Source organism: Amblyomma americanum, chromosome 11 (assembly GCF_052857255.1).
Source record: "Amblyomma americanum isolate KBUSLIRL-KWMA chromosome 11, ASM5285725v1, whole genome shotgun sequence".
Taxonomy (NCBI): Eukaryota; Metazoa; Arthropoda; class Arachnida; order Ixodida; family Ixodidae; genus Amblyomma; species Amblyomma americanum.
In genome coordinates, this window is record NC_135507.1 from 107666994 (window position 1) to 107679694 (window position 12701).

The following is a 12701-nucleotide window of genomic DNA, read 5'->3' on the forward strand; positions in this document are numbered from 1 at the left end:
GCCAATTTTACTGAAAAGATCAACACCTTCAATACAGAATATGTTGACGTGGCTTTAGTGCAGCCTTTTTTTTTGTTTCATGTAATGGCTTTGTGTTCTCTTGGAAAATCTCATGATTTCAAAAATGCCTATTGCGCCGTTAAGCCTGTTTTGTGTGCTAGAAGTGTTTGAAATATTTGCTTCAAAGTTATTCACAGAAAATTACTGTTCACTTTGAATTTGCTTCGAACCGTAAAACACAGTGTAGTATTTGCACTGCGGCTGTTTGATCAGCAGGTTGGAGTAGAGCTTGCTTTTCCTCAACTGCATGGCCTCTTTCTTGCTGGATGCATTGTCCATCGCAGAACTCTGCTACTAAGCTACTGCGCAGTGAAATGAACAGTAAAGCAGTTAAAGCTTCTCAAAGAATTTCATCTCGTCTTGTGCCCATTGCATGGTTGGCATGTGCAGGGTGCCAAGGCGTGCCAGCACCTGTTCAGGCTGGGTGCCTTTGAAAAGCTGATGGTGTTTCTCCTGGGACCCCTGGGGGCCAACATGGACTCTGAGGTGTGTCTGCACTTGCATTTTTCCACTTCGCTGGATTCTGTATTTATTCTTATTCAAATTTTCATGCTTTTTGCAAATTGTTCTCGGTGTCAAAGTGGATAGCGCAAGCAGTGTTGTGATTGTTCTTTCAACATTTTTTTATTTCCGTGATTCGACTGCACCTTTGATCTTTTCTGGTGGTTGCATTTCTACCGCGCAACCTCTCTGAATGTACATGTGATTCTCTGTACTTGCTTACTCTTCATTGTTCAGCTGAACAGTTTGTTTGTTTACATGCATCTTTTTTATTAGCGTGTACAGGGGCGATGGAAAAAGATGCGAACAGAGCGAAGCCTAGGCACGCCATTGTGCGCATTTATCTTGATCACGCTTTTACTTCGGTGGTAGAAAAAAGATGCTAGAGTCGTCCGTGATGCATTACAGAACGACTCTACCGTCTTTTTTTTGCCACCCTGGTGAAAGCGCGATCAAAAGAAATTCGAAAAGCAGAGCGCATTGTTCACGTTTCTTTCCATCGCGGTAGTACACTGTTGGCTTAAATGCGAGTGTTAATTTCGTGCAGCTGTAAAACCAGCCGTCAAGAACCATTGTTTAGCACGGACTGAGAGAGCTTCCAATATGGGAGCAAAGTGTAGATAACTGGAGTATTGTTCACTAGAAAATGAATTTAACATGAGGCTCCCTTCAATGCTTGAGCTCAGAATACGGTCATTGTAATTTCATTGGGAGACATTTGACCTGACGGGGCTGATTGCTTTTAAATCAAAATATGCTGCTTTCAAGTCTGTGCTGAAAAAGGATTTCAGGTTACTTAAATATCTTTTGAATGACATTCACAAGAAATGGGCATTTTGCTTAGTGCCAAAATTCCAGTCCACACCCAGTGCGTAGTCCGCAGGACTTGGTTTTAGCCGCAAAAAAACAACAACAGCAAACAAAAAAGTTTACTGGATTTATCTCACCCAGTACATAGTCCGAGGGGGCCAGGTCTGCAGACCACACATAAAAAAAGTATATGTATGCTATACAAACGCGTGTAAGAGCCGCTCTTTTTTTTCCAGATTTGAAGGCCAATTTTCGGGGTGTGGCCCATACACATGATGTGCGAAAAAAAAATTTAAGTAAAAACACAACAATCAGGGAATGAGCGGCATTTATTCTCTATGTTCAGTCATCTCTTGCAGACTGTTCTGACTCCGAGCTGGTGCTGTGCTCTGGTGCATGTTCATCCCACAAGAAGTCGCGCAGCGTGTCAATGCATAGCCGTTGTTCTGTACTTCCATCACGTACCAGAGCAGCTCTTCTTCCAGTTCAGGAAACTTGCACGGCTTGCCTCGGAAAGCACGCTTTTTACAGCTTGTGTTCCTCAGTGCATCCGTTTGGTTGCACCATCGTTGGACGCACTTCTCGGCCACGTCAAATTTCCTGCCCGCCGCACGCTTGCCGTGTTTGACAGCAAACTCCCAGCCATGTAGCTATTAAGGTGCTTGCCCATCTTGCTAAAATGGCAACGCTCGGCGGCAGCACGTGAAAGGCACAACTGTGATGAACTAACACACTACTACAACTCCCGTGCCTGTGGCAGCCACAAAAGACTGGAGCTGGTTTTACTGATGCCGATATGGATAGCGGGAGCTTGCAGTGGAGGAAAAAGTTGACAATGATGATGATAAGCATGGGCTCGGGCGCCATCCGTGGGCGGCACCTTCGAAGCTCCTGTGCGCATGCGCTGCCTCCGCGATCAAGCGCACCGTTGCTCGCAGCCGGAGCTGATCGCAGAGGCCACAGAAAATGCATTTCGCAGGCTATTCCCGCTTGGGTTGTGAAAAGTTTGGGTGCTGCCCTTACTGGGATAATATTTTTTTAAATATTTCCTTTGCGAAAACAGGGTGCGGCCCATACGTGGGTGCGGGCCTTACACGCATTTATGCAGTATTCCAGAAGAAGGCAAATGCGGGCTGATTGGTATATTTTTGAACAACTAGATTAGAAAGCGCTACAAGAGAAGACGAGACAAGAGAAGGACAAACACCAGCGCTGGTGTTTATCCTTCTCTTGTCTCATCTTCTGTAGCACTGTTTTATCTACTTACAGAGTATATATGCACATGTGCTGGTCTGTATGGCCCAAGTAGTCAGAGGAGAAAAAGTTGATATCTTCACCGTTATTCTTTGTCATCGGGTGCAAACGTCTGCAGGCCAGCTTTAGCAAAGCCATTGACAATATAATTTGACAAGGGATTGCTTTTCAGGGTTTCACTGTCACTTGTACACTTTTGTGCTGGTTCGTTTTGTTTTTTTAATCGAAATAGCAATTGGTGTCAATTAGCAAACGTGTAACTGGTGAGCCATGTGGTGCTTGCATAAGCAGAGCACAAGTATCACACCTGTTCTTGACGTAATCCTGGTGGCCATTTCATGCTATTTTGAGGGATCATCATTATCATCAGTCTGATTACTATGCCCACTGAAGGAGAGAGGCCTCTTCCATATCTCTTCAGTTAACCCTACTGTACTGTACTGTAGAGTACTGTTTGGTCCACACCTATCCTGCACGGCACAAAATTTCATCTTTTGAGCATGCATAGTCTGTGGACTGTACACTGGAAATTAAGGTACTAGCAAAAGTAACAGAACTTGTTCTGACATTCCAGCACCCATGCAGCTCATGTGTCATTTTCACTGGGCTTTTGCCAGGGGTGCTTATTTTTTTCTAGCCAGTTTTCCAGGAAGCACCCAGTTGCCTTCGTGTAAAGCCCCCATTTACTAGTGTCCGTGAGGTGTCTTTCGTCGTAATTAATACATAAGCAGTGATGGTAGAAGCTGGGCACATTACAGACCACACTAAAGGACATACACGCCGCAAATACTGCTCTCTCCATTGCACAGGGCTGCCACATACACTCTGCATGTGCAACCAGTATTCGGGACTCTGTGCAGGGTCATCGAAAGGCATAAGAAAAATTGGTGACCCAAAAGACGCGAGTTCAGTCCTGGCCACGGGGGTCGCACTTCAGTGGAGGAGAAATGCTAGAGGCCTGTGTACTGAGCAATGTCAGTGCACATGGTTGAAATTTGCCAGAGCCTTCCACAACAGCTGCCCTCACAGCCTGAGTCGCTATGGGACGTTAAACTCCATGGACCATCTTCTTGGTGTCTAGCACAGACATCTTGATTGCATAGTGTATGTGAACATGCTGGCAACTCCTTTGTATTACCGTATTTACTTGCATAATGAACCCACTTTTTTTCCACAAAAGTTGAAATCAGTTTGGGGGGAGGGTTCATTATGCGCGGGAAAAAAAAAAAAGTTTCCAACAGATTTTTTTGGAAGGGTCAAGGTTTCATATATCTCCCTCAGTCCTTCGGTCATCAACAATCAACAAACACACGCGGCCATCATCAACAAACGCACACGGTCAGACGTGTTCATGCCGCTAGTGTTTAGCGTCCTTCAGTTTGACATGATCCCGCAATGTTGTGCTAGCTGGGGGCGCCGGCCAATAGCGGTGAGATACGCGAACTGCTGAACACCGGCCAGGAAGGTCAGGCGCACGTTTTTTACTGCGAGGTAAAAACAGGACTGTGATGAGTGTCTAATGCGAATGTTTAAGCTTCAGCTTAGTCTTGGCGCTCTGCCAAGCTCGCAGAGCGCGCCCCCCCTCTCCCCCCACCCCTCTGGCAGGAGCTGTCCTGAAAATATATGTACAAAGACACCAAAGACACCGTGCTGCACGCGAGGGGAAACTGAGGAACTGGCTCGGCTGGAAAACAAAAAAAAGTAAATTCTCGCCAACAAAAGTGGCGGGCGGGTTCATTATGCGAGCAGTTTCATTACACCAGTAAATACTACTGTATGTGCTGAAAATGCCTTTTTATTTATTTTTTTTCACATTTCCTGCAATCACAATCCACATTTTTTTTCCAAGTGCACATCACTGGCCCATTTGCTGTCTAGTCAAGCACATGCACACTGGTGTTGCTTGAGGTGTTATTTATTCATTGCAGCTGCCATTCTGACACTGTTCCTTCACAGTCTTTTTTTTTTTTCCACACCGTGCCACTGCCCATCATATCCCCATTGACACACTGAGCAGTCTGCCCTGAGTGGGCGGTGGACAGCCGTTGATGTTTAAAAAAAAAATACCGGTAAAGAGCAGTGACTCAAATGCAGGAAGCTAACGTCAGTGTTGTTTCTTGCAGGAGTCGATCACCCGACGCTGGAGTCACACGCAGATCCACGAGTTTGGCTACCTGCACAGCACACTCATCAATCTGGTGCTGGCCTGTGACCTCTCTTGCCTCCACAGCTGCGGTAATGCGTTCTTGTCCCTCTTCAGCTGTAGCAATGCTTCTTTGTGTGAGGATTTTTATTTCCTCACGATGCTATAAATTCAGCGTCCTTCATGTTACAAACACTTATCGCTTTATGAAAGTTAGTATAGATGTTGGAGGTCACTAAAAGGAGATGTTAATTTTGCTGCAGTGGTAGGTTAGCTTTGGGCGGTCCTCCTACCAGTTTGCTTTCTTTTGTTCTTTTTCTGTGTGAAGTGATGACTCTGTTATAGAAAAAACAGTAGATGAGGCTTCTGGTTTCTGGTTTTATGTACATATACTTCTTTGGCAGTACAGTTGGAAATTGGACATGTCGCAGGCTAATGACTCAAAAGCTTTTGCATCACACAGTGTCCACTAAAACCAGCGCACCATGCATAAAGCAGACGATACGCTTGCAAATCTTGGCTCAGCTTACTTGGAATGTCATTTTTTCCAAAACATTCTCATTTACTTGTACGTAACGTGCCTTGTCTTGTGTTCCCTGCAGCTGTGGTATATCGGTTAGTTGAACTGGTTGCCAACAGCGGCCCCTGTATTTCTTTTAGGGGTTGCAAAGACTCTTTGTAGCATCTTGCAGGGTCCTTTCTTTTTTCAAGTCAGTGAAGCAGTTTCTAAGCATATCTCACCCTTTCTTTATGCTTAATCTTCCAGAACATGTGGATGCATACCCAGAACCATCGGATCTTCTCCCCATGCCAGAGGCTGTGAGAAAAGCACTGTCTGGGCCAGGTGCATCACGCTACCTGCGAGAGGTATGGGTAACTGGAGCAGCATCTCTGAAATCTAATACTAGCCATTTCAGTATAAACTGCGATTTGCAGCAACAGCTGTGGTGCAACTGCTGCGCCAAACTGCGCCAAATCGGAAATCCTGCTGCATGCTGCTACAAAATCGATTTTTTGCATACTTTTGCGCCACGTCTGCGCCAAACCGTTGCTGAATATCTTTGCCGAGAGCAAAAGCGCAACTCACTGTCAGGAAACTAGAATGAAGAGAAGGTGCAGGAAGAGATCAGGAATATGATCAGCAGTGTTGAGCTGCTTTTGACAAATGTGTCAAGTCTAAAAATTTTGCGACGTTGAGATTGGATAAGCTTGGAAAGGTTCGCAGTGCCACTGTCTGAGCTGGAGTCAAGAAAAGAGAAATAGTACCTGAAAGTTGCAGTTTTAAGAATGGTATCATTTTTTATAGTTTTATTTCTTATCTCGTTATGTCTGCCCTCTGATTAAAAATGGCTTTGTTTATAGCAAAATCTCCTGTTTGCTTGTTTTTGGGGCTTTTTTTAAGGAAAGAACAGCACTTGAGACCGAATTTCGGCTTGAAGCTTGTTTTTGCATGGCTGTGGTCGTTAAAACACCTGAGCAATTGGCTGTTCTAGAGTTAAAACAATGCTTTTTTACTTAAGTGTTTCGAGACATGAAATTTTGCTACGAAATATTTTTTTCTGCTACAAAAGCTTAAATATCTGCTACAAAATGACATTTTTCATGCTTCAGAACTTGAAATTGCTGCTACAAACTGCGATTTCCTCTGCTACAAAAGCTGCTACAAGAATCTAGTTCCCAGTTCCACCACTGCTATAGTAAACCCTTATGAACTCGAACTCAACAATCTCAGTGTTCAACAATCTCGCAAGGGAACAGCAGTTCACAATTGGTAGTGAGGTGCTGGAAGCGGTAAGAGAATACGTCTCCTAGGGCCGGTAGTGACTGCTGATCCGGACCATGAGAAGGAAGTAACTAGAAGGATAAGAATGGGGCGGAGCGCATCTTCTCTCAGATCATGAGTGGCAGTTTACCAATATCCTTCAAGAGGAAAGTGTACAACAGCTGTATCTTACCGGTACTCAACTACGGGGCAGAAACATGGAGGCTAACGAAAAGGACAACGATAGGTGTAACGTTAAGAGGCAGGAAGAGTGCAGAGTGGGTGAAGGAACAAACGCGGGTTAATGACATCCTAGTCCAAGTCAGCAGGAAGAAATGGGCCTGGGCAGGGCATGTAATGCGAAGGCAAGATAACCGCTACTCCTTAAGGGTAACGGAGTGGATTCCAAGAGAAGGCAAGCGTAGCAGGGGGCGGCAGAAGGTTAGGTGGGCAGATGAGATTAAGAAGTTTGCAGGCAAAGGGTGGATGCAGCTGGAAAAGGACAGGGTTAATTGGAGAGACATGGGAGAGGCCTTTGCCTTGCAGCGGGTGCAGTCAGGCTGATGATGATGATGATGAACTGAAAGCTTTTAGTGCACAAGCACTAAGGCTTATATCTCGAAAAAATCTCGTTGTCTGTTTGTCTGAAGCCTGTGAGACCTGCAGAAATAAATAAATGTGACCACGACTGGGTTTCGAATTCGCGGCGAACTGATCAGCTTTGCTGGCCACTGCACTGCACTGTCGCCACAACCGTTCACCTGTAGTGTTCGACTGCCACACTGTGCATTGCATGTAGTTGTCTTCATCAGCTTCCAGCCGCATGCAATAGATTCAGAACACACTGCTGTCGCAGTGCCCTCTTAAGGTGCGTTCAGTGGTCCTAAAATTTTATAGTCTCTAACACTAACACCGTCAATCGCCAGTTTCGCTGATCTTTTACCTGAAGACTGACCTTGAAACATTAGCTTCCGGGGGGGGGGGGGGTTGGTCATTCAAATAGTACCTAACATCCACGGAGTCTGGTATCTGTAGTGTTAAATCTGTTATAGCGTAGCATTTTGCTTTAGTGGCATATCTTCTGGTCTCGGTCATGCCACAGGTTGTGTCTGCTTGCCGGGAGACGACCGGCTTCATGGACATCCTCACGCGGATGATCTTGCAGTGCAGCACTTGCAACGAGGCCTTTTCCAGTCTCATCATTCGGCTCATCATGGTGAGCCTGTTTCATTACTCACCCCAGGTGCCATAAAGTCTGCATGCCTGTTCCATGAACTGTGCACTTAAAACTCTATCGAGGGACCCATGTAGGAATCAAGGCATACTTCTCCTGAGAACTGTGATGCAAATTATGCTGTGCTTGCTGAGTAAGCGGTTTCTTAGTAGTTAATCTAGTTTTGTGACCTCTGAGACTCATGACGTGGGCGAGTACCGTACCAGCTTTGTCTGTCAATTTTGGAGGTCTGCAATGGCGTCCTTCTTTCACTCCTTTCTTTATCCCTTCCATTGGGCGCGGTGGTGTCCACCGAGATATGGGAGACAGTTCCTGGACCATTTCTCTCCCTCAATAACCAAACCAATGAAACTATGTCGTTTTTCTGTGTGAATATATTTTTGCGTTCCTTCTTAATAAAACTTAGTTGCGAGACAGCGCTTGTTTCGTCCCCTTTCTGTGTCCTTCGTCCATTCGCGCTGAATTGTACGGCCAAAACGAACCAATGCTTGCCTGTAAGCTGCAATTTTAATGTTAGCGTTTTCTTTCCCTGGTCTGGTTTTACAATGTCCACATTGGTGTCTGCAAAAGCTAGTTAGCACTGCTGCGCGCAAAGATAGCGACACGAAACCATGCTGCAGCACACAGTGCGAGCGCTAGTTGGTGTCACTGCACACAGAGGGCACCACGAAGCAAATGTTAGAACTAAGTCCCCAACATTCACAAACTAGTGTCTGTGTTTGTGTGTGCCCTCTTTTTCTCGTTGCTTTTTTTTCCTCTGCTAGGCCTGGCCATTGTACGGTGCGTGCCCATTACAAAAGTGTGACCATAAAAATCCAATGCAAACCATGGCATGGCACATGGTGCCACCTCTTTTTTTTTCACACAGATCATGTTCCATGCATCTTGTAGGAGAATTCAACGTATACCTTGATAGATGACTTTAACCCTTTGAGGGTCAAATTTTTTTTTTTTAAACTCTCCCAGATAGTCAACTTACTTCATTGTAGATTTTGAATGTAAAAAATCCGTAAAGTCGGCAAGAAATAGTAAACAAAAATCAGGAGCAGTATTTTAGTGTCAGCATCATTCAGAGCTGCAAAATGTTCAGTAGTATTTCAGAGTGTGGTATTCTTTGAAGCGCGGGTCTAGCACAGTGCATTATTGCAGTCTGTACACGTAAAATGGGGAAGAGTCATCGCTGTCGGGTGGCAAGAGAACGGGCAGTGTATTCGGCCATATCGCCACTTTGCCCTGCATCTGAAGAGCTCGAAGGAAAAACAGAAAACAAGGAGAGCGCGAATACCCTGTGACCGTCGGTGATAAACAAGCTAAGAGCAGAGCCAATTAAGATGGAAATGAACTTCCACAGTCCTTGCAAGGGAGTGCCGATAAAGATAGAAATCAAGTTTCGCGTGCCTCCGTTGGGATATGCGGTGAAACCGAAACCACGAAAGGGCGTTGCCGCAGACCGCGCTACACGCTGAACCCAGTCATCAGTTCTGTTTATCTCCGCAAGAAGGTAGCACAAACAGATTTCAAACACTTCTTGTAAGTTCAAGGAGGTGGCAGCATCTCCCAGTGAGCATGCATCGTCATTATGGTGCGAAATTTCGAAGGGAGGGTTGAAACCGTTTCTGTACGGGAAAGACCTTGCGGGACGGAAAAGCGCCACCGTACATATACGGCAAAAACCCTGAAAGGGTTAAACCTGAAAAAAGAAAAAAAAGAAAGGAAAAGCTGACCGTGTCTAAAAAAGTCATTGCTGTCACACCAAAGCTAATGCTAAAACATTCGCATTACAGTCTTGTAACCATCCCGTGAGTTTTTTTTTTCATTCTGGTTTTTCCTTCTGCCACTAATGATTGCTCCATCCTTCTCACCTCCACCTTCATTCTCTCCACAAGTTGCATCGCAAGCACCTGTGCACACATCATTTTTTTTTTTTTCTGGTTGTGAAAATTTTTATCAAGTGCACATGGTTCTGCCATGACAGGGTGTTGCAAATGGGTTGCAAGCCCCAAGGATAGCATTGGCCTGGCGGCCTGGGGCACAGCTGGAAACATCCGAAGGTCCTGGCAAAGGATGAGTCGACTGCCAACAGAACAACTTGTTTATTCTGGCATCGCAAAAGAGCAGCCGGTCAGGGCGACCACGTTACTCGAAGGAAGAAATCGAAGTTTCCCTTTGGCGACCGGGGCAGCTGCTTTTTATACCCTCGGAGTCGAGGGCAAGAAGGAACGGCTCGGGATGAGTCGCACGAGACGGCGACGCACGGACATGTTGAGACGTGAAGTGACGCGTCCACCGGGCCGGCGCCGGTCAGACCTCCTCGCCTCCCAGTTGGGGAGCTCCTCTCCCCGGCTGCCGCGCTTTGACAAGCGTGGGCACCAACATGCACACACACACACACACACACAACGACACGTGGCATTGAAACCTGCCTGGACACGCTTGGCGGGAGGCGTTACGCCAGCACTGAACGGGCCCAAAATGACCGCCACTTTGAACGAAGCCCCGGCGTCCGTTGCATCCGCGCCGGCTATACCGTGCGTCGTAGGCGAAACGTAACAGACCGCCCCGCCGGGAGAAGGAGATCCCGATGGTTAGGGGACTGCATCCGCTGTCCGGAGGGATGTCGCTCGATGATGCTCGTAATCGAAACCAGTCGTCCCTCGACGTTGCTTGAGCGCAGCGCACAGAGAAGGCCTCGTTCTCAGGTTCAGGTTCACACAGGACACTGCAAAGTGACTTCGGGAGAGTTGCCATTTTTGTTCTCGTTCCCAGCAAGCGTTAGAACTACGCCGAAACGCAACCGCTCAGTCAGCAAGCACGAGACAACCCTCACTAAGCTCTTCCTTACAGTAGTCAAGCAGCACTCAGAACGCGTCCACAAATGGGAAAATTGCACTAGAAAGCACGTCATCACTTTGAAACACTAAACAAAAGCAATATGTTAAAAATCCTGCCTCAGGAAGAAAACATCAGTAACAAACAACTTTGAGGCGGATTCCTACGTTAGGGGCTTCGACTTAAGCCATCGGCGTTACCGTTGAGACTCCCCTTTTTGTAACGCACCTCAAAGGAATATTGTTGCAAAGCGAGGCTCCAGCGCAGGAGGCGGCCTTTTTTGGGAGAGATGGTCTGCAGCCATTGGAGGGGGCAGTGATCCGTCTCAATGATAAACCTCGAGCCGGCTAGGTAGCATGACAATTTCTGAACGGCCCACACGAGACACGCACACTCTTTCTCGGTGGCGCTGTACGCCTGCTCACGACAGGTCAGCTTACGACTAGCATACAGGACGGGGTGTTCCACTTCTCCATTTTCCCGTTGGCACAGTACAACGCCTATGCCTCGCTCACTAGCATCGCACTGAACAACGAACCCTTTTGTGTAGTCTGGCGATCGTAGCACAGGCTGGCTGGTTAGGGCGCTCTTTAGGGCGCTAAAAGCTCTTTCCTTTGTCTCGCCCCAGACGACTGTTTGGGGCTCTGTTTTTCTTAGAGCATCCGTCAGGGGAGCCGCGATATCGGAGTACCTGGGGATGTACCTCTGATAGTAGCCGGCGACACCTAAGAACGACCGAATATCGGTCTTCATGCGCGGTTGCGGGAAGTCTCGCACAGCGGCCACCTTTATTTCAGAGGGGCGGCGACGACCCTGTCCAATCACGTGACCGAGGTAGACAACCTCGGCCTGTGCTAATTGGCACTTGGGAGCCTTGACTGTCAAGCCCAATTCGCGCAGGCGGGTTAGCACTGCCCGCAAGTGTGCGATATGCTCAGACCAGGATGCGGAGAATATCGCTACGTCGTCTAAATACGGTAAAGCGAATTCTTCCTGTCCCCGCAACACTTTGTCCATGAGGCTTGAAAAGCAGTATGGCGCGTTCTTCAAACCAAAACTCAAAACTTCAGGACGGAATGTTCCCATTGGTGAAATGAATGCCGCATTCCTACTAGCCTCTTCTGTAAGTGGAACCTGCCAATAACCCCTGACAAGATCTAGGGTGGAAATAAACTGAGCGCTACTAACTTTCTCAAGGCGCTCCTCGATGTTAGGGATCGGATAAATTTGATCCTTAGTGATGGAATTAAGCCTGCGGTAGTCGACGCAAGGACGAGGTTCCTTGCCCGGTACCTCAACTAAAATCAAAGGGGAGGTATAATCATTCTCACCCGCCTCAATAACACCGAGCTGTAGCATTTTCTTTACCTCAGCCTCCATAATATCGCGCTGGCGGGGTGACACCCGGTACGCCTTGGATCGTACTGGCTCTGGGGAGGTAAGTTCTATATCATGAGTAAGGACAGAAGTCCTACCAGGCCTCTCAGAGAACTGACCTTGAAACTCTTGTAAGAGTTGGTGTAGTTCGGTTTTCTGCTCAGCCGACAGCGGTGCTTTAATGATTAAGTCACTAATGACCTGATCAGTGTCTTCCCTGTTCGTCACTGAGCCTAGTCCCAGAAGCTCGACCAAAAGCTCTTCGGGAACGTTTACCATCATACACACCACTGCTTCCCGTTGTCTATAGGGTTTGAGCAGATTACAGTGGTAAACTTGCTGTGCTTTCCGTTTTCCTGGCAGACTCACCACGTAGTTAACATCCGACAGTTTTTGAACAATCCGTGCTGGGCCCTCCCACTGCACGTCGAGTTTGTTTTTTAGCGATGTGCGCAATATCATTACCTCATCGCCCACCTCAAAACGACGGGCCCTGGCTGTCCGATCATAATAAACCTTGGCCCTCTGCTGGGCCTTTGCCATTGCTTCACCTGACAACTCCTGTGCCCTTCTTAAGCGTTCGAGGAGACTAAGCACGTACTCGACCACGACTGGGTCGTCGCCCCTGCCTTCCCACGAGTCTCGAAGCATGCGAAGCGGAGACCGCAGCGAGCGACCGTACACCAGCTCAGCTGGCGAAAACCCCGTAGCCGCATGCGGCGCGGTCCTTA

At 47.2% G+C, this 12701-nt stretch overlaps 1 protein-coding gene across 1 annotated transcript in view; it reads left to right on the top strand.

Annotated features, from left to right (window-relative positions):
* The window catches only part of LOC144110741 (ubiquitin carboxyl-terminal hydrolase 24-like), a 276311-nt gene that overhangs the window by 238570 nt on the left and 25040 nt on the right, over positions 1-12701 (top strand). The window contains 4 exon segments of the mRNA XM_077643811.1: positions 451-546; positions 4749-4860; positions 5535-5635; positions 7633-7746. Coding sequence (XP_077499937.1) covers positions 451-546; positions 4749-4860; positions 5535-5635; positions 7633-7746 — 423 coding nt within the window.